Source organism: Gobio gobio (genome assembly GCF_949357685.1).
Source record: "Gobio gobio genome assembly, chromosome: 7".
In the NCBI taxonomy this organism is placed as follows: domain Eukaryota; kingdom Metazoa; phylum Chordata; class Actinopteri; order Cypriniformes; family Gobionidae; genus Gobio; species Gobio gobio.
In genome coordinates, this window is record NC_137103.1 from 42,476,286 (window position 1) to 42,497,885 (window position 21,600).

The following is a 21,600-nucleotide window of genomic DNA, read 5'->3' on the forward strand; positions in this document are numbered from 1 at the left end:
ATGAACAGCACTAATAAAGCCCCAGCCTTGCAGATCATTAACTAAAAAAAGTTGTTTTAGGGTTTAGTTACCCTTTAAAGGTCCCCTTCTTCGCGATTCCATTGTTCAAACTTTAGTTAGTGTGTAATGTTGCTGTTAGAGCATAAATAATACCTGTAAAATTATAAAGCTCAAAGTTCAATGCCAAGCGAGATATTTTATTTAACAGAAGTTCCCTTTCAAAGCCTACAGCGAACGGCTGGCTTGGACTACATCCTAGTACTTCCTTCTATAATTACGTCAGTAGAGCAGTAGAACAGACTAACCTCCGCCCACAAAGAAACGCGAAAAAGGGGGCGCGGTCTTGTTGCTGTCCCACGTGGAGAAGCGGACGGTCGCGTGGAGAAAAGGAAATGTTGCGTTGAGTGTGTTTATCGCCATGTCATCGAGACGCTGTTATTTTCATCCAGGAGTCAAATCACCTTTGTTTGGCTTTCCCAGGGACGCTGTAGAGATTATTGAACGCATACATCTCCCCGTTAAGAGGCGTGACCTTTCCAACGTGCGCTAAACTGCTGTCAAATTACAACACAGGAACCGCTTTCACGTGCGCTAAGCTGTGGTCGAATCACAGCACAGGAACCGCTTGCATAATCAGAACTCGTTACGTATTTCTGAAGGAGGGACTTCATAGCACAAGGAAATCACCAGCCGTTTTTAGGACAGTGAGAACAGCGGTATACAGATAAGTAAATTGTGTGAAAAATACTGTGTTTTTTTACACGCGAAACATGAACACGTTATATTGCACACTGTAAACACAATCAAAGCTTCAAAAAAACACGAAGAACGGGACCTTTAAGCTTATAGGCGTCATGGCTAAAATCGCTATTTACGCTAGACTTTTCAGCAGGGTTGGAACTGCATGTGTCTGATTTGTGGTAATAATGGCTGTTGATGGACAGATGACACATTGAGAAGCAACTGTATCTTCTGCTTACAGACAGAGGTAGAGCTCAATTTGGAAGACATTGAGTGTTTTTTTCTTGTAGCACATTTCACTTAAAGCATATTTTTTTCCCATTCATGGTCTTGGATTGAAGCTGATCTTACCATCACAGGTGTGTGTGTTGCAAAGGGCCTCCTCTGTGTGCAAGCCGATGCAGATGTCCCCTCCATTAGCAGGGGCGGGGCTGGTGCATGTGCGCGTTCGTTGATAGTGTCCGCCTCCACAGGGCACTGAACACTGTGACCATGACGACCAGCAAGACCAGGCGCCGTTAACTGCACAGACCAAACGCACAAACAAATACGACATACAAAGACAAACACAAAACAATCAGGCAAGCAGGGGGACACAATCATCCAAGCATCAGATAGCGGACGCAAATGCAGCACAAACAAGAAAGACGGTGCGGAGGATGCAAACATGATGTACCAAACACAAACATTAAACAGCATCCATCAAACAGGCAAATTAACAAAACAATACAAAAAATGATTGGAAACTTGCACAAGGCAGACAAGGCAAGCGAACGTCTGTTATGGGATGTGATGGTGATCCAGACATTCAGAGTGCAGGACAGAATGTCACACGGGTCCGTTTCAAACAGCTTTATTTGGTTCTGCAAAGCTCCTCACCAAACACTTGTTACAGTGAATGCCAGCTGTTCACTTTCTTTTCTTTGTTTAGTCCTGCTGGAAATTCCAGATTAAGCAGGTGGCTGATATCTAGCTGGTTACCATGTTCCAAAAAACAGCTTGACCACCTTTAGCTGGTATAACCAACTCGTTTGTTGTTGGTCCAAGATAGTCTACCAGCTAGAAACCAGCTATCATGTTCCAAATCACAGCTAGCACTTTAAACTAGGTTTTCCAGAAATGACCAGGATAGAAGCTTTGTTGTTGTGCATTTTCCTCATCTACCATCCTCTCTACGTCTCATCAGACTGATGGAGGAGAAGGTTAGGGGTGGCTCCTTCTCTCTACACTAGAAATCACCATTTAACTTCAGTGGATTAGCATGGGTGTACTGGGGCATGACTGAAGTGTGAAGGCAGAGCGATCGCAATCACAGTGAGTCCAGCAACCTCGCACACTGAAAGAGAAGCCGGGCATCGGATTGGAGCACACGTCTGAGGTCAAAACGATGATTAAAATGGTTGGCTGATGTCAATGATGTGTTTGAATCCGTGTGCCCTACCCCCACTCAGTTATTTCAATCTTATTTTCGCATTCTGCCTGGCCTGGGTAGAAAACAGCATAGCAAACACTGTAGGTGATGTTCATTTGTCACACTCAGAGAGAGTTTAGAGCAGACAATCTATTGGCAAGTATCTGCCAATATGTCTAAAGAAACACATAAACCATCTGTTGGGAACTTACAGGGTTGATTGGTCACCTTGCACTTTCAAAACATAGCACCCTTAAACTGTCTGTTAACATCCCTAAATTGTCCATAGAATCCTTAAAATATCTATTAAGATTCCCTAAACTGTGTGTTAGCACCATAAACTATCCATTCGCATTCTCTGTTAGCACCATTAAAATGTTAGCAGCCTTAAACTGTCTGTTAGCATCACTAAACTGTCCGTTAGCATCCTTAAATTGTCAGACTCCCTAAAATGTCTGTTAGCACACTTGGACTGTTTGTTAGACTCCCTAAACTGTTTGTTAGCATCACTAAACTGTCTATTAGCGTTCCTTAAACTGTCCGTTAGCATCTTTAAACTGCCCCAACTTAACACCACTAAACGGCCTGCTAGCATCCTTAAACTGTATGTTAGCATTCCTTAAACTGTCTGTTAACACACTTAAACTATCCGTTAGAATCTTTAAATTGCCCCAACTTAGCACCACAAAACGGCCTGTTAGCACACTTAAACTGTCCGTTAGCATCCTTAAACTGTCTGTTAGCACACTTAAACTGTCCATTAGCATCCTTAAACTGTCTGTTACCACACTTGAACTGTCCGTTAGCATCCTTAAACTGTCTGTTAGCACACTTGAACTGTCCGTTAGCATCCTTAAACTGTCTGTTAGCACACTTATACTGCCTGTTAGCATCACTAAATTGTCTGTTAGTAATGTATCCCTTAAACTGTCTGTTAACACACTTAAACTGTCTGTTAGCATGCTCAAACTGTAGTATCCCCAAACACTAGCAATCGCATACTGTAGCATTTTGCTAAAAACACAGAAAACAAAAGAACTCCATTTTCACCTACAGAAAATTAGCAACTTGGTGGCAGTTATTTTCATTCACATTTTCTTTATAAAAATCTAGTTATTTTAGAAAGTTTGAGTAATCAGTTTGATTACACACTTCACCTTTAAAGTCCTGGTGCTAACTGGAAAGTTCATATGATCTTGTGATTTCTAAAACGAACAAAAAAATAACAAAAGAGTATTCGATGTAACCTTGAGTTCACGTCTTTTTGGAATTATGGTAAAACCTTTACATTTGATCACAGCAGGTCCCTATGGGGCTTCAGGTTTCCATTAGCTAATGAAATCAGTCAAACACTTCACATACTCTAATGGAAGCAGAGGCTTTCCCATCATGATTCGCAACTACCTTGATTATGAGCATATGTGGGAGTCTATTACTGTGTGTAATAAATGAGCTTGTGGTTACAAGCTTATGATTGTGCGTGTTACCTGGACAGGGCTGTGGATTGCAGTCCTGATATTCTACTGAAGATCCTCGGCAGGAAGTTGGAACGCTTTTCCCTTCTGCGCTGCTGCAGGTGCGTTTGCGAGTGCGGTAGCCTTTGGCACACTCCTGAGTACAAGCTGACCACATCTCCCATGATGACCAGCCAGAGCCTGTCAGTCGTACTCCAGGCGTCCTGAGAAGCTCCTCAACTAGAGCTGCAAACATTTATTGCATGTTACCAGTTTGCCAGTTATTGCCAGTCTTTTTATTTCTCATAATTTCTTTCCCAGCCCACTGACACTGTTAAGGGCCATTCACACCAAGGATGAAAACTATAATGATAACTAAAACTATAAAGTTTTAACAATGTTTTTCTCCATTTCTGTTACATGATGTAGTTCCTTGCCACTGTTGCCTATGGCTTGCTTAGTTGGGATTTAAAAGACATTTAATATTCAGTAATATTATTGATTTGACTACACTGACAAAAGCAAAACTTAAACTGAACTGAGCTGGTGATGACACTAATGTCTTCTGTAGAGCTGCTTTAAAGCTAAAATCTAATTTGTTTCACAAGTGATACATTTTGCAACAGACAGTTACTGATCTGAACAGAATCAACATTCAAATGACTTGAGCTGAAAAATAACTGAAAATTAAAAGCTGAAAATTAACACTGAACTGAATTGAGCTGAATAATGACACTATTGTCTTTTTAGAGCTGCTTTACAGCAGAATTTGAATTGGTCTCATTATTGAACATTTTCCTCCGTTATTTTCCTATTTATTACTATGAAGTTGCTTTGAAATAATGTGTATTGTATAAAGTGATATATAAATAAAAGTGAAATAACTATAATAACTATAATTCCATGACAATAACAAACCTCACCACAGCTTAATGATAACGACACAAAAGAGCGATACAATTGGAATCACGACCAGAGCGATTTTTTACAGCTGATAAACGATAAAAACATAGACAGGCAATCAGAATCCACCTGACTTAGTGGTATATGACATATCTGCAGCGCTTATAAAAAACAGAAAATTATAGTCCATTGGTGTGTGGAATGGATGCTAATATAGTTATCATTACAGTTATCGTTCTTGTGTGTGAATGCCCCTTTATTCTGTATTTTATTATTTCAAGGACTGGCCTTTTCTTGTGTAATTCAAGGCTGCCTAGAAAAACACCAACGTCATGCTGTGTTTTACAGCATCTGTGACAAAGCATTCTGGTCACAGCAACCTGCACAAGGTGAATTCTGACACACTCTTGTCTCTAATGCATTCCTTGTGCACCTCGAGTGGTTGACCTCCTCTGAGTTTAGACAGGATGCTACAGTTAATCAATGCGGCGCCCGACATGCGCAGAGTGGGCAAGTGCTGAACTGTGACCCTGAACTGTCGTCAAACCTGCAGTATCGGCTGACTCAAGTCATATCTGCTAATTTAGGTGTGGGTGTGCATGAAAAAAGAGGATCTATACACTCACAGTCTGTTTCGCAGGTTACCGTCCCATCATTTGGGCAGAAGCGTGTCTCCACCTTACGCTTGCCCAGTTGGAGCTCATGAGGGTCAGCCAGTTGGGCCCGGCAGATGTAGCGTACTCTTTGCTCCTGCCTTGCCCCTCCCTGGGTTATATTCACTGGCACCCAAGGGGTCCATGGTGTGTTTCGACGCACCTCTGGACAGGACTCCAGATTACACGCCTGGTACTCCTGCAACGGGGAGAAGATTGACACACTGATGACATCATCCAGTTGCTCATTCCTCATACACAGGGAACATTAACTCTCTTCCTAAGATTCATGTGAAGCTCCACAGCCCACCATTCTTGTGCCATCACCGTGAACAGTTAATAAAATGTAATGGCTCCTAGACACCCAAGGGGGTGTTACAGTTCTTTGCAAGGAACGTTAATTTGAGTCCTAATTAAGTCGATTAAATTTGAATTAATTGCAGCTCTTAAGAGAGTTGGAGAGCAAAGAAATATGTCTGATTTAAATGTAAGAGCAAAAGAGCATTTTAGGAAACTGATTGCTGTTTTGATTTGCCTTGATTTTTTTTTTTATAGAAAGATGCATTACAGCATGTCATTTAAGAAATAAAGAAATATAACAAACAAATTCTATAGATCCATAGATATTTCTACAAATATGTATGATATGGAGAGAGATTTATGATGGATTTTATGTAATGGATTCTCAATATGATGTTACTGATCCAAACTGCACAATGCCATAACATGTTTTGTTGTGGTTCGATTTGTTGTTCACTCTTTACGCAAGATAAGAAACCATTGTCCTAAAATCATTTAAAAATATTTTTAAATAGTTCTTCAGTTAGTATGATTACTTGACTAAAAAAACAACTGATTTTTTCCTGTGTAAAAGACATTTGATTTCAATTAATTACTCTGCATGCCACAGTTTTTCATTAGATACCAGGAGACAACTTCCTGTCATCATTTTAACATCACATTTTTTTGGTTTGTTTAAAAATATATCCAAATGTAAACAGTATAGGGAAACCCTGGCAAATTGTGACACTTTCACTCCGGTGAATATGTCTCTGAGTAAGTTTATTTTAAGTCTATTTTTATAGGCACATCACTTAATGTCTTGGCTTCAAAAATAGCACACATATAAACTGAACACTCAGTTGAAAGTGTGAGGATGTTATATAAACACAAATTAATAATTTGTTTTATTTAATTTCAATTTTGAAGATGATGAACGTAAATATGTGCTGGCAGGCTGTGTAGATGATCAGCTGAGAGTAAATGACAGTTTCAGAACTGCATAAATCTTCAAAATGAAACAGTGTGCTGTGCAGATTTGTCTTGGCCACTCAGTCTATCTTGAATTGCAAATAAGTTCCACTTTTACACTACATCACAGATATCTTTCTGGGAGGAGAGCTGCTTGGTTATCATGGTCAAGCAGGACGCTTCAAGGCTACAGCGTGTGTGTATAAGTGTGTGTGTATAACTTCGGGTTTACTTACCAGCGCACACCCTGGACAGCTATTTCCATTCTCACAGTTCCTGGAACGCGAATGCACCCCTCCCCCACACTCTGAGCTGCACTTGGACCAGGGAGACCATGATGACCAGAAGATGGGCTGAGGGCACGACACCTTCTCATTGCAGAATCTGGTGAGCATAAAAAAATAGTTAAGAGTTTAAGTTGGTCTGCTCTGAGTTGATAAAACTCAAAATAAATGTTAGCTTAAAGGGGTCATATAATAAGACAAATTGCCACAGGTTTGGTCACATTTGGTACCCTACTTAAAGGGTACTTCAGCGCTGGGAAGATGAATGTGTATTTAAACTGGGTCATTTATGTAGTAGCAATGTAAAATTATTTTTGAATTTGGTGCCTTCTAGACTGAGAAAAGACAGAAAATGTATTTTTGTCTCATGTGGATGAAAGACAACAACTCCCAGAATGCACTTGCTTCGCTGCTCTACGAGGCCACTCCCAAAGCCACGGCTACTGGTTATCACTTGCCCACCGCGGCACCGCCCCCACTGTCGTTTTAATTTTCATAGTAATACAATAATTTCGTTCAGTTAGAGAATAAACACTACAATTAAAAACTGAATGTGTCTTTTCAATAACATGTGAGTGCGCCGAACGAAAGGCACGGCACAGGCGCAGCAGGAGTCAGATTTCATTCATCACGAGAGCGAAGAGCTGAGGTAAGCGCGGCAGTCATTCTCTGCGCGTGTCCAGTCTGGCGCGTTTTCAGATCGCATATGGAAACTTAAAGGTCCCGTTTTTCGTGTTTTTTTGAAGCTTTGATTGTGTTTACAGTGTGCAATATAACATGTGTTCATGTTTCGCGTGTAAAAAAAACACAGTATTTTTCACACAATTTACTTATCTGTATACCGCTGTTTTCACTGTCCTCAAAACGGCTTGAAAGATTTCCCTGTTCTATGAAGTCCCTCCTTCAGAAATACGTAACGAGTTCTGATTGTGCCAGCGGTTCCCGTGTTGTGATTCGACAGCAGCTTAGGGCACGCAGAGCGCACGTTACCGGAAAGGTCACGCCTCTTACCATAACGGGGATGCATGCGCTCAATGATCTCTAAGTACAGCGTCCCTGGGAAAGCCAAACAAAGGTGACTTGACTCCGGGATGAAAATAACAGCGTCTCGACGACATGGCAACAAACAAACTATACGAACGCAACCGAACGCAACACTTCCTATTCTCCACGCGGGAGCAACAAGACCACGCCCCCTTTTTCGTGTGTTCTTGTGGGCGGAGGTTAGTCGACATACTGCTCTACTGACGTAATTAAAGCAGGAAATACCAGGATGTAGTCCTAACCAGCCGTTCGCTGTAGGCTTTGAAAGGGAACTTCTGTTAAATAAAATATCTCGCTTGGCATTGAACTTTGAGCTTTATAATTTTACAGGTATTATAAATGCTTTAACAGCAACATTACACACTAACTAAAGTTTGAAAAATGGGATCACGAAGAACAGGACCTTTAACTTTCATAGGAATTCATTGAAAAGTTGAATCACTCACTTTGCTCCACAGCGCTCCGTTAATAATGGCCGATCCGAGCGGCCGTGCACATTTACATTCTGAGATCCCACCCCTATGGGCTGGTTGAAAACATGCAGAACTAGCTCCTTCTACAGGCTGTAGTCTATAGCCTCTGGCCTCCGATATATTTGCGTCATCAGAGGATTTTTTTCCAGAAATAAAATGCATAATTCTCTCGTCTCAGGGGGATATGAGGGGGGAAAGTACCATAATTTGAATATACTACTGGTTTTCTACTGATACAAAGCTTAATGCTAAATCGCTGAAGTAACCCTTTAACTTGAACCTATGACATTTAATGTTATTAATGTCAAACCTGCATCACATTTGATTTAAAGAGTTAGTTCACCCAAAAATGAAAAGTCTGTCATCATTTACTCACCCTCATGTTGTTCCAAACCCGCAAGACTTTCGTTCATAATTGTAACACAAATGAAGATACTTTTAATGAAATCTGAGAGCTTCTGTCCCTCCATTGACAGTCTACGCAACTACCACTTTGACGCTTCAAAGTTCATAAAGAGATTGTAAAACTAATCCATGAATTGAGCGGTTTAGTCCAAATTTTCTGAAGAGACACAATCGCTTTATAAGATAAACAGATTTACATTAAAGGTGAACTATGTAAGATTTTTGCAGTAAAATATCCAAAAACCACTAGGCCAGTGTTATATATTTTGTTCAGTTGAGTACTTAGAATATCCCAAATGTTTCCAACTATTTGTAAATCGTGAGAAATTGCTTTTTTAACCAAGGAACCGGGACATGTGAGCTATGCGTTTGAGGGAGTCGCCTGTCGATTGCGTCATATCTGCGTTACCCTAGGTTTTATTTAGCAGAAAAAGCTGTACTCTCACTGCAGTGTGAACAAGTGTCATAGCAGCCGCCGAGCAAACGTCATAACTTCCTTTTCAACACACTCAGATATATCTAATACGATAAACAGAGTTGCGTTACCTCATACTCATGACCGGAAAAGAGGAAGTGGTGCCGGCGACCGTGTCATTATAAAAGTCCCGCCGGCGACTATGCCATAATAACAGTCCGGCTCTTCAATCGCTCCTACGGCCTTGCTCAGCTCCACAACACTCGGTCCTGCTCTGCTTCATACTACAGTAATGTTCAAAATCGCATCCATGAACATGATTTCTGCCCAAGTCCTATCCTGACTCTTTTCCACCGGCAGTGAGTTGAAGACCACATGTCCCATGATTCTGCGCTCAAATGTGGTGTCATCAAACTACGCCTTTGTTTTGAACAGGCGACCTCTAGTGGACGGAAAAGTTACATAGTGTAGCTTTAACCTTACCTTAATTCGCAAATAAACATTCATCAATGCACACATCAGATATGGTAAACGGGAGCTCAAGCATGTTCGCTTGACGTGTGAGAACCATTTGAGCTTCGGCAAGAACCAATGAGGTTTGTTCTCGCGCATCAAGCAAATACGGTTGAGCTTTTGTTTATGTTGGCTGATCAATGTTTATATGTAAATCAATAAAACCCAAAATGTACCTAGTTTTTGGATATCATTATGAACTTTTTCAAGTGGTAGTTTTGTAGACTGTCAATGGAGGGACAGAACGTTCTCAGATTAAATAAAAAATATTTTCATTTGTGTTCTGAAGATAAACGAAAGTCTTACTGGTTTGTAATGAGAGTAAGTAAATAAAGACATAATTTTCATTTTTGAATGAACTATCCCTTTAACAGTTGCAGCAGAGACAAAGATTATCTGATAATAAAGATTTTAATTTGAACTTAAAGGGGCTATATGCGTTTTTCTGAAATTTAAACTCGCGACTGACACCTGTGGCCAAAAAACAGAACTGCTCTCATTTTCTGCTCGCTCTCGCAGCGGTGGTGACGTCACATCCGCAGACAGCGCGGGAAAAGACGACCCGCCAGAAAATAGGAAAAATAGGATACAGACTTATAGGTGCACCCACTGTGAGCGGACAAGGTGTCAGTATGCTCATCAGGAGATGTTTGAGTCATAAATGGTAAAATAAAAAGGCTATTGTTACGTTTATTTTGGGGAAAAAGTTGCATATAGCCCCTTTAATGCACACACACACACACGCATACTTGTTTTCTGGGGAATCTCCATAGGCGTAATGGTTTTTATACAGTGCAAACTGTATATTCTATCCCCCTACAACTTACCCTACCCATCACAGAAAACCTTTGGCATTTTTTTTATTTAAAAAAAACAATCTAGTATGTTTTTAAGCCATTTGGTTCCTGTGTCCTCATAAACCTTGGACTATAGTCATATGGAGTATTTTTGTTGTGTTTTTATAGTTCCTTTTCAGAGTTGAACAGTCCCTGATCACTATGAACACTTATTTTATCGAAAAAAGTAATATAATATAGTTGAGAGCAAATCATGGGGAAATAATGTCAGACCACAAGAGCAAAATTATCTTTTTACCCTTTTCAGAGGAAAATTGAAATATAAAAATGACTATAATAATAATGACTGTTTTTGGTTTAAAGAGATTCTAAGTGGATCTCGATTTCTCATGTAAAAGCAAATCAAATCTAATTTGAGGCTCCTTAATTATATTACCTAAAATGATGATACTTTTCAAGTTGTGTTTTTAATTTTTTAATGTTCAAAAAAAGACTCTCTCTTCTTACCTCTGTTCTCTGCTTTGCCCCACACACACTCGGCCGCCATGCCTGGGCGAAGGATTGTTACAGGATCGCTGGCGGACTTCAAACCCAATCTCACAGCTTGTGCTGCACTGGCCCCAGGACGACCAGGGTGTCCATCCTCCATTCCTGCAGAAAAAAAAGAAAGAAAAGACAGTGAGCATCAGTGATTCTTGGCAAGAACTGATGGGTAAGAGCACATTTTCTCAGTTGGGATACATAAATACTCATTTTTTTCGACAGCACTGCCATATTTGATAAGGCTAATGTGAGGTGATGGAAGAGAAAGAGGACAGCTTTAGTAAGGAATTTTGACTGGGAAACGTTCTTAGTTTGCTAAAGTGCTCTGTTCCTGCAGTGCATCTCACGTGATGAAAGAACTGCCACTTCGAATAAAAACACAATTCAGTTTTAGCACCTTGGATGCAGGATGGCGGCAGACAAAAAAAAAAAAAAACACGCACAACTTTTTACTTGCCTTGAACAGTTGGACACTTCAATGGTGGGACCCTCACAGTTTTTACCTCCGCAGCGAGGGGACGGGCTATCGCATGCCCGTGATCGACAAAGACACGTACTGGTGCCTTCGCCGTCATCATGGCTACAGGGTTGCCATGGAGCCCAGGGCCCGTACGCGCCATCTGCGGTTTGGTTCCTCAGCTGGAATTAATGAGAAAAAAACGTGCAAATTTGAAGGTTGGGTGCGTGCAGAATCTCAGTCCTAAAAAATAACGACCACAAAGCAGCTGCCTCAAGTGATGTTATCAATCATGCGGCATAGCACCTTTCACGCAACACAGATTTCAAAGCTGCAGTGGGAGACTGACTGAGCGCTATGGAGACGGCGGACATGTGTCGAAACATCAGTCATGCATGAAACAGTGAGTGTGGTGGACTCTTTAAACGGCTGGTCCTTACTGGGCAGGCAGTGATGTTCTGGAACCACTGGCTCATGTTGGAGCTGTCCTCTATGGTGGTGCAGCGGCGCTGCTTTCGGTCCCAACCACAGTAAGGGTCCCTTGCATCCAAACACATCCTAAAATAGAAAGAGAAGGGGTGAGAACAAAAAGAAAAAGGGAGGTAGTGTACTGTTTGTAAAAATCTCTCTCTTTTTTTAACATTTATTATTTTCTTTAGTTCGTTCGAATCTTTCTAAATATATGAATTATATACATATGAATTAAAAGATTCTGCTGACATCACCATGCAGGCTATTGGACAACGGCAAATAGCTTTTTTACAGTTTTTCTCAGTCGCTTTGGTACATTTCTCGAATCATCCTCGACATTTGCAAAACAGTAAGTGCATTTCTCAAAACAATTCGTACAAATAGCAAAACACCATGGATTACCTGCAAAAGCCAGTCTCTTGCTCAAAATCCTTAGTTCATCTCTCAAAAGTAAATATCTGTGTCAATGACCATGTCAGTGCCATCAGAATGACAAGTCCTTGTGTCATTGTGTATGAATAAGACAGTCAAATTGCTTAGTCATGTTGTCAATATAACAGTGTACTCTGGAGGGATGTTCTGATGTAAACTATGGCTAAAGTTTTGATGACAATTATTGTAAATTTTTGGTTACACCTTAGTGTATGTGTGAGTTTGATTGTAAGAGACTGGACAAGATTCACATTTACGCTTTTACTGTTTGTACTGTAATTTGTTGACAGACCATGTCATTGCGATACAGAGAGAAAAAGACAGCACTGCATAGCACAAAGGAAAAAAAACTGAAAAACAAAAGTAGAAATATGAACGTCTAACGGAAATGTATAAAAATATGCTTGACATATTATGACAACTTGTTCAACCATTTTGCATGTAAAGACTTATGCTATGAACTAATGCCTTAATGTTGTGGGGGGTGAGACTATTCAACAGAGACCCAATATAATACATTTTGATCAACATGACATAAGCAACTGATAATGTAGGAAACAGCAGAAAATTGTACATAATCATTTGCATGGATGTACACAAGCATTTGCAACTTGTTCAAAGAAATGAGAAACTGCTTTTTTGATGTGCACAAGTGACACAATGATGTGAGAATTGAACAGGTAGTTTTGAGAATTTGAATTCTGATCTGGGAAATGTACCAAAGCGACTGAGAAAAACTGTAATATCTAATAGTTATTTTAATGCAAATAGCTATCCATCGTTTTAGCAATACTTCATGATACTTTTCATGATAACGGATAAATAATTGGATAAAATCAAGTTAAATATCCTGTTGAACTCTTAAACAGATCGTGAAAGAAAAATGGGTTGCAAATGAAAATTGACAAAGACTTTTAAGCTGAAGAGACATCCAACATCTGCTTCCCTTGCCCAACATCGCAGATTAAAAACCTTTCGCATTAACTGACAGCAGCCCTAGGCACTACAGTTCCCAGATACAAATCTAAACCACGCCTGAGAGAATTTCCCATTCTTTCTACAAAACCCTTGCTACGCAACACCTCGAAATTGATTAAATATTTGTAAGCTGCTAAAAAAAAGAGGTTTAATGAGGTGTAATTAAATCTAAACCCACTAATGAAGTTAAGCCATGAGTGCCGTTTCAAGGGCTGAGGAATTTGGGGCGGTGTGTTAGTAAAACACCAGCAGCCTCACAACCTTCCCTTTAGCTTGAAAGGCTAGATTTTGGCACAAGTGTATCGGTTTGTTTGCGCTGGCCCTCTGGCGTTCCAGCCTCAAGGTTGAGGAAACACACAGAGTGTTGATACAGTGCAGAGTGCCAAGACTGAATCCTGCCGAGAAGGGAGCTCAACCACTCCAACGCTTAAAGTCTGTCAGGAATATCAAGGCAAAAAGAAAAATATATCACCCTTCAACACTTTCATTTACATAGATCCTGGATGACCCTATCGTAAAATGCCAAAAAGTGAAGATTCTGTTATCATGTGTGCGGTGTTGTTTAAAATTCATAGGATTTATCTTTTTCAGTGGTACTGGGGCTCTCACAATCCCACAAATTCTGTAGCAGATTAAGCAGATAACAGTGACATTTCATGATTTTTAATACCAATTTCACACCAAAAATTAACCACTGAACAGAGTTTTTGTGATACTGGTTAAAAGTCTCCACATCCTGATAGCAATCAATAATAAAAGAATAATACATATCTTCTGAGGAAGTCTCAGGACCATAAAATGTTTGTCTAATCATTGCATTCAGAACGAATCATGCACCCTGCCCATTCAGACATCACACGTCATCAGGTTTTACATAAGGCTATGCAGACTTATAGACACAGAACAAGGATGGCTGACAAACAGCACTTCCAAATTACATGGTTTCATTTGTTTTTGCTGTGTTTTGTTATTGTTCTGAACTATTCAGCTTACATTGTTTATTACTTATGTACCTTTATGAGTTTTCTCAATGTTAATAGCATTTCTGTGACGCTTTGCAGACTCTGATCTGACTGACTTCATGTGTTTTCGAGGAGGGGTGGCTTTGGAGAGAGCCTTTTATGCTTTCAAAGCTGGCCTCTACAAAACTGCACATTATAGCTTTAAATGTTACTATAAATAGTCAGAGTACTAATATAGGACCTCAAAAGCAATGGCAGGTTACAAATGATTAGCGCTATCTGTACATACATTTTCCTATCATAAAAGCAATTTAAGGTCAAATTACTACCTTCATGTTTTTCAAGTTCACAGTCAGCGATCCAATGTGCCTCACCAAACCACAATGACCATATGTGTCTGCTAGCAATAAAGCAAGCAAGCTTTTTCAATTAATTATATACAGGAGCTGAGTGGCTGGCTCACGTGAGGAATCGTGGGATTGACAGCAGAGCAGAGCAAACAGTAAGAGCATCAAAACATTTAGAAATACACAACTTTATGCAAAACTGCTTGTCATCTGGATTCAGTCATAAGTCTTTTTTTTTAAAAAGAGTGCATGCAGTGTGAATTCTGCATCTTGTCAATATGGATACTGAAACAGACCTGATTATTATCATCTTCTTGATAGTTTCTGAATATAACAGCAGCTATAACGCAACAGGAATAAACAACAATAAATTAGCTGGAGCACTGCTAGCATTATATTGGTAGTGCATAATTGAAGAAATAAATGGCTCCAACCAATTAAAAGGATGTGAGGATAGAGAATAATAATGCCTTCCTTGTGCACATCTAAGGACCAATTACCCCCCATTACAGAGGGCAGAAACACAAGCCCTCAGGGCGCTGACCTGCGAGAACTAACCGTTTAAACGAAAACTTTTGCAGTGATTTCATTAATTACAGTGGAAGATCCACTCCCGCGGACCAAAGTGAAAGCCAACCGTCCATGTAATCTCTTAAGACTATGAAAATGTGCCGGCACGGAAGGAATGCTGATTTGACATTCCGGTTGGCATACAACAGTAGCCCGTTTTACTGATGAGCTCAGGACACGGCCCTGGGGCAATGCCAGGACTCGACTGCTCTCTGCCAGCTGACCTAGTGGAGAAAAAAAACTCAATTAACGGCCTCCTGAAGGTGTTTTTTTCTCCCGAGTTCTGCAACTTGCACTCCGTAAAGGGAGATTTTCACAAGCTGACCACGGTCTCAGGAAAGGACAAGCACAGCAGAAAAACTCAGCCGTCTCGCCATGCAACCAGTCACACAGCTAACCTATTTTAAAAATAACCTGCTGCAAAACATAAGTTAGTGCACTTGGGGCCAATTCATAGAATTGCACCTTAATTCAAGGTTCCTGTTCATGGAAAAAGTGCTAAAAAGTAACACAAACCAAAATGAATCATACCGCTGTATAATTTAACATGGTCTTTTTAGAGCGCACTATTTCAGCAGCAAAGCCACAAGACATTGCTTGTAAAATTTTAAATAGTGCAAAAAAATAAAGTAATACATAAAACAATGTGGCAAGGCAGTGGACAGAAGACAATCAATCTTTCATCCTCTTTGGTGGTTTAATAGAGATTTTAAAGTCATTTGGAGGGCTGTAAAAGATACGGCCTATTTTATAGGCCTTTAAAAAAGATGGACAAAGGCAAATAGTTATTGCTGTGTTTTTAATACAACTCATGACCTTTTTGTTGTAAATGAGGGCCGAAGTTCTATTTTTTATGGATGCACTATGAACACTATGCTCAGAATCAATAAAACTAGCTAACCAAGCTGTGTCACACACATTTAGTATACAAACACTGTAACTGTCAATTAAATTCTCTGCATGTCACATACTGTTAATGCTTTCTAGTGAGAAATATTACAGAATAGTACTTGATTTTCTCATTATGACCTCTTAAATTATGTATATACAGTATATTTTTTTTTAGGAAAATGCCAGAGCCAAACAGGCTCCCGTAAATTTCAGCTTGAGAGATTTCCACACGCACCAATCGCTGACAGCTTAGCTCAGACAGAGATAAGATGGTCAGATGCATTAATGGCTTCATCTCAAAAGAAGAAGAAAAGATGCTAAGTTCAGGACAGCGGAGTTTGAGACATATTGCCTGTCTTAATCAAGAATGGGAGAAAGCGCATGAGAAAAATGGCTTCAATTTTGGGACTCTGCCAGTGGAGAGTCAGTTAAAAGCCAGTGGTAATAAATGCTCTCACCTTCTGATTACTTTCGCCTTTCCTCTCTCTGCAGCTCCTCCAGTTGCTGAAGTGCTGGGCTGTGTGCTCAAACAAGCTGCAAGCTCTCAAACCCCGTGTTTTTTAGCACCCTGTTGACAAGCTGGCGGCAACAGGAGCTGTAAATTGTTTGGGTCAGACGGGGCCTCTGAAATGAGAATTTCTTACAGACTGGCTATATGGCTTAGCCACAGGTAAAGGACAAAGACCCTTTAGAAAATATATTTATCACCACATGACCGGGGAATTTAATGATGTTGCCATAGCAAGGCACAGTGAAATTACGCTGTTTAAATGACAGAAACGATATGTTTTTGACTCGAAAAAAGAAGAAGTTGTGCTTACAAATTGGAAAGTACATTTTATGAAAGCACTGGCTTTCTCACTTCTTGGAAAATGGCAGCATCCTCAACAATTACATGTAATTAGGAACATACATTTTATATGATAGTATTTTATTACAGCCAGTGTTATCTGCTGAACTTTCTTTATTCTTATTTTTCAAAAGCATAAAGGTGAATTAATGTAGTGATTAAATATTTTGCAGTCATCAACAACACAACCACACATGGAACCTTTTTGGCAATATGAGGGTTGCCATAGAAACAAATCATTTCTGAAAACGTGCTCAGCTCAGAGTAGAATCTCAAGTTGTCAGCTTGTAATTGCGCTAATTTTAACACAACATGTACGCAGCACTATGACGGAGACAATTATGCTGGTGTAACCTGAGGTTAAGCACACAAAGGTGATGATCACGATTCATTCCCTGCGAAGATCAAGCCAGCAATTTTCCTAAAACCGAGAGACAAAACGTTGTCATAAAACTAGTTTCATGATGCTTCCTTGACTTGTAATTGCTATTTGTTATTATGAATAGTTATATTGGTCTACTAATTTTCAAAACTGCTTTAATGTTCATATTTTTGAAAGAAGTCTCTTATGTTCACCATGCTTTTATGCTTACATGTATAAAAGAATACAGTAAAAGCATTAATATTGTAAAATATTATTATTACAAACTCTTTTTTTCAGGATCCATCATGTTTTTGAAAGATATTTTTTGTCACTTTTGATCAGTTAAATGTGGACAGAAGACAAACTGAAAGTCTTAATTAATTTATTTTTTAAAACCCTGCTTTTAAATTTTTGAATGGTAGTGTAATTAAAATGTTTAAATATTCAAAACATTCTTCCTTGTGTTGATTTATTAAAAACATGCCTTCATTATTTTTACCTAGATTTTTACTGTGTTATGGTTTTTAATTTAAACTATTTGAACTACAACAGCCATTTGGTTGAAAGTAGTACGTAAATATATTTATATTATATAATTAAATATTGACACAAAGCTTAAAGGGGGGGGTCTAATGCTATTTCATGCATTCTGACTTATTTACATTGTTAAAGAGTTGGATTCTTATGCTAAACATGGCCAAAATAAAAAAAAAATTAGTTGGACGTATGACAGAGTATCTCAAATACACTCCTTTAGGTTTCGGAAAGTTTTTTTCGAGAATGACCCTGTATGATGTCATAAAGGGCGGAAGTCCTTGTATGGGCACTTCTCTCGGATGAGTGTGTGTGCACATCAACCAGCGCGAGAGCAAGAGCACGCCCATCAACGAGCTTCGTTCGGGTTACAGGAGCCGTAGGCATCGCTGTCATTTTGTTTTTAGACCACGAAATCAACAATATCACTAAAGAAGTGTGTTTTTGGTTGTGAGGGAAAGATAACCTTGTTCGGTTGGATGACAGTGGATACAGTTTGTTTTTCCGGAGCAGCAACGGAGTTCTGCAAGTGTGTTTGTTTGTTCCCGTCATGAGTCGAAACCACAGGCGGTGAGTGAAACTGCATCAAATGTCTGTGTTTTGTTGGCAAGCGGCGTGTAAGTGCATATAATGTAAAAAAAATATGAACTTTCAGTGAATCGAAAGTTATCCAGGGATAATGCCATGATGTATTGTGTGTGCTCGTGACTCTTTAACCTCCACGAATTCGGCTGTTTTTGTAAAGAATCGGTACAGCGAATTAGTCTTTTATAAATATGATAAAACTAAAGACTCTTCGGAGATATGAAGGATGCAATACTACTCTATAGGTACTTAAGATTAACATGAGATTGGCAGAAACTGTGTGTGTTATGTACCCTTTAATAAAAATAAAAATAAAGTAAGAGAGTTCTAAAACTGCAACATGCAGTGATTGTTTGTGGAGACTTTTTTTCTGTAACACTGATGTGGCAAAGCATCTCTGTAGACATGGGAACCTGGGTTAGCCACATCAGAAGAATTGGGAAAGGAAAGCTGTAAAAACATATTTGTGGTTTTCGGAGTAAAGCTTGTGGTTTGGGCTGTTTGCTGTATGCTCTGCTTGCGGAAGATGTTTGTAACCTCAAACCAACATTCCTAACAGCGCTCCAAGACATCATCATCTCATCATCTAAACATCATCAAAACTGTCAGCGCTGCTGTCTCTAATTAGGCTGCTGAATGTAAAATACTTCATCAATAGACCTTAGTCAGGGGAATTAACTAGATAGAAATTAAGCTGCGAGTTGTCATGTCTTCTAGGTCATGTCATATTTTCACAACCCATGTTTTTGTAGTTCTTTTCTAGTAAAAATTTTGTTGGCTGAATCAGGGACGATTGAACCCAAAAACTAGCCTAAATATTCAGTACTTCGCTTCCCTAAGACCGTTTTCACATCCCTACTAAGATCCATTGGCACATACGTGTAAATAGTGAATATCAGAAGCACCTTTATCCCACCCACACCCACACCTCCCCTGCCTAGCGCTGCACTGTCGTTAGAAATCTGGGACCAAGCCAATCAATTTGCACATTTGTTTCGTCCTTGATTAGGAATTGCTATTTTTAAGTTTATCGATCTAGCCTAGCCGGTTGGTCCCTTTAGATCCCATCAAACAATCAGTCGGCTGATCAGAGTAAATGAGTTTTTTAAAGCAGAGACGAGAGGCTAAGGCCCATGAACATCAGCAGAAACGAGAATTTCGAGGGATCAAACTTTAATTATCACACTGCTTTCAAACCAGAGCCACCAACAATGTAGATTAAGTCATTAATAAACACTTCTCCAAAGGCAAGAGCGGCAAGACTCTGGGAGCGTTCTCTTTGTCTCTTTTCATCTGTAAAGAGAAAAAGCTGCAAAAGGGCAGCAACTGTGAACAGAAGCATAATGATTTTAAAGTAATTATACGGCGAGCCATTACACTTTGAAAAGCCTGCTATTCTTTTTTTCTGTTGTGTTTGCATTGATTTGATTTGTTTCCTCACAAGGGCAAAGCAGAATTTGTCTATCACTGATGCAATCTCACATGCCTTATTTGCATTTGACCTACAGAAACTTTCTTTAGGTTGCTTTGGTCAAAACACAACTTACCAAACAACTAGCAATGTTTCTGGTTCTATAATATGGGGCGCCAATATAAAACCTGGAGAAAGAACTATTTTAAGATGACATACATCGTCCCTACTGCTATTTCCTGAGAATCACTGCAACAGACCTAGGTCCTGAAAACGGCAAAAAAAAAAGAAAAAAGTAGTTTTTGTAGTGTAACAAAAATATGAAATATTTTTATAAATAAAATATAAAATATTAGTCTTTCCAAAAAGTAGCATAAACGTGATTTTTTTTTATTTTGTTTTATTTATGTCTAAGCTATAAAATGTATATATTGATACATATTTCATATGCTTTAGAAAGTGCTTTTGATCAATCTGGCCAAATTGGACTGTTATATGCTAAGATATTTCATACTTTTAAAATTTACCACATTTTACTAAAATTATAGATACATAAAATTTTGTAGAACTGGGCTTTTATATGCTACATTTTTTAAAATATTTTCTAAGCATTTTTTCAAATAAATAGGCGCAAAACTAGGCTGTAATATGCTAATATTTTTTTTACATATTTTTAAAGCTTAATATTACAGCTAGATATATTTACTAGGTGTCTTAGCTAGATCTAGATTATTTATATCAGCTAGAAGGATCAATAATCATCATTATATATCATCATATCATCCAGCCCTAAAACCTGCTCAATATTAAAGAATTATAGACATAACAGTATCACTGTAAAGATGCTTTAAAACAATGCGTATTGTAAAAAACGCCATACAAATAAATGACTTGACATTCAACATTCCATAATACAATAGACAAGGTCTCTAGCAGTGAAGTGAATAAAAACCGCAGCTCATAAGCAGGCCTGTCAAACCTCTATGACGTTTCATATGAGAGTACGGCTTTAATGAAATGTCAAGCACTGCTGTATTGTGTTAAAAGGTGAATGTACTCTGGATGTGGCAGAAATTACAGATTAAGGATTAAGGACTCTCTTCTCTGGCCTGCCCTTGGAGCCCAGTGTGATTGTTCCTCCCCGCTGGGTTTTAAATAGAGCTGGCAATGTCCGCTTCCGCTCCATCTCTCACATCTCACCTACACCTTGTTAGTATGCAACACCCTCAGCTTTCACCACATAGCCTTGTGTGTGTTTCTGTGCATGAGAGAGAGTGTGTGCACACATACTGAGAATTGAAATCAAAGTGCTGACTAATCATCTGCTCGCAGTCCAATATGTTTGCCCTCACAGAAAACCATTCACTCGAGACGGCACCCTTCCTCTTTCCTTTGAACCCTCCTAGCTTCCTTTATCTCTTCCTCATTCATCCAGACCCACACTCGATCTTTCACCTTCATGCGCGGTGCACAGAGAGCGGACAGAGTTCTCTATGTGCTCCTCTGGCAAATTGAGCCTGACTGTTGTCCCCACCCTGCATTTGGAGTGGGAAGTTGATGGAAAGCTTTGATAGAATACATGGGGGCTGTCAAACGGCGCTCCTCTTACTGCTTCAGTCACTCGTGAGGAGGAATTTCTTTTCCAATGACAGATCAAGGGTATAATTCCACAGAGGTGGGTAACAAGAGCTCTTACCAATGTGAAAGAAGCCATTCATGCACCTCAACCTGGGTCTGCTGTCACCCAACACCTACAGTCTAATGAGAAAGCAGGTATTGTCCCTGAAATCTAAAAGTCCCGAAACGCATGTGCATGAAGTTGTCTAAATACTAGGAATGGGTCACAATGGTCGACTAGTTG

The 21,600-nt window shown here is 39.4% G+C and overlaps 1 protein-coding gene across 3 annotated transcripts in view; it reads right to left on the minus strand.

Annotated features, from left to right (window-relative positions):
- The window catches only part of sema5ba (sema domain, seven thrombospondin repeats (type 1 and type 1-like), transmembrane domain (TM) and short cytoplasmic domain, (semaphorin) 5Ba), a 160,742-nt gene that overhangs the window by 19,463 nt on the left and 119,679 nt on the right, over positions 1 to 21,600 (minus strand). For 2 of the 3 annotated variants that reach the window (XR_013816911.1, XM_079821990.1), the window contains exons 13-19: positions 11,785 to 11,902; positions 11,345 to 11,526; positions 10,852 to 10,995; positions 6,650 to 6,797; positions 5,136 to 5,361; positions 3,640 to 3,852; positions 1,093 to 1,263 (exon numbers count right to left, since the gene is read on the minus strand). Coding sequence is in view for 2 of the 3 variants with exons in the window: in XM_079821990.1 (XP_079678116.1) it covers positions 1,093 to 1,263; positions 3,640 to 3,852; positions 5,136 to 5,361; positions 6,650 to 6,797; positions 10,852 to 10,995; positions 11,345 to 11,526; positions 11,785 to 11,902 (1,202 nt within the window). In the remaining variant the exon portion in view is untranslated. The remainder of the gene's footprint in view (positions 1 to 1,092; positions 1,264 to 3,639; positions 3,853 to 5,135; positions 5,362 to 6,649; positions 6,798 to 10,851; positions 10,996 to 11,344; positions 11,527 to 11,784; positions 11,903 to 21,600) is intronic. The other variant, XM_079821991.1, reaches the window with a different exon arrangement.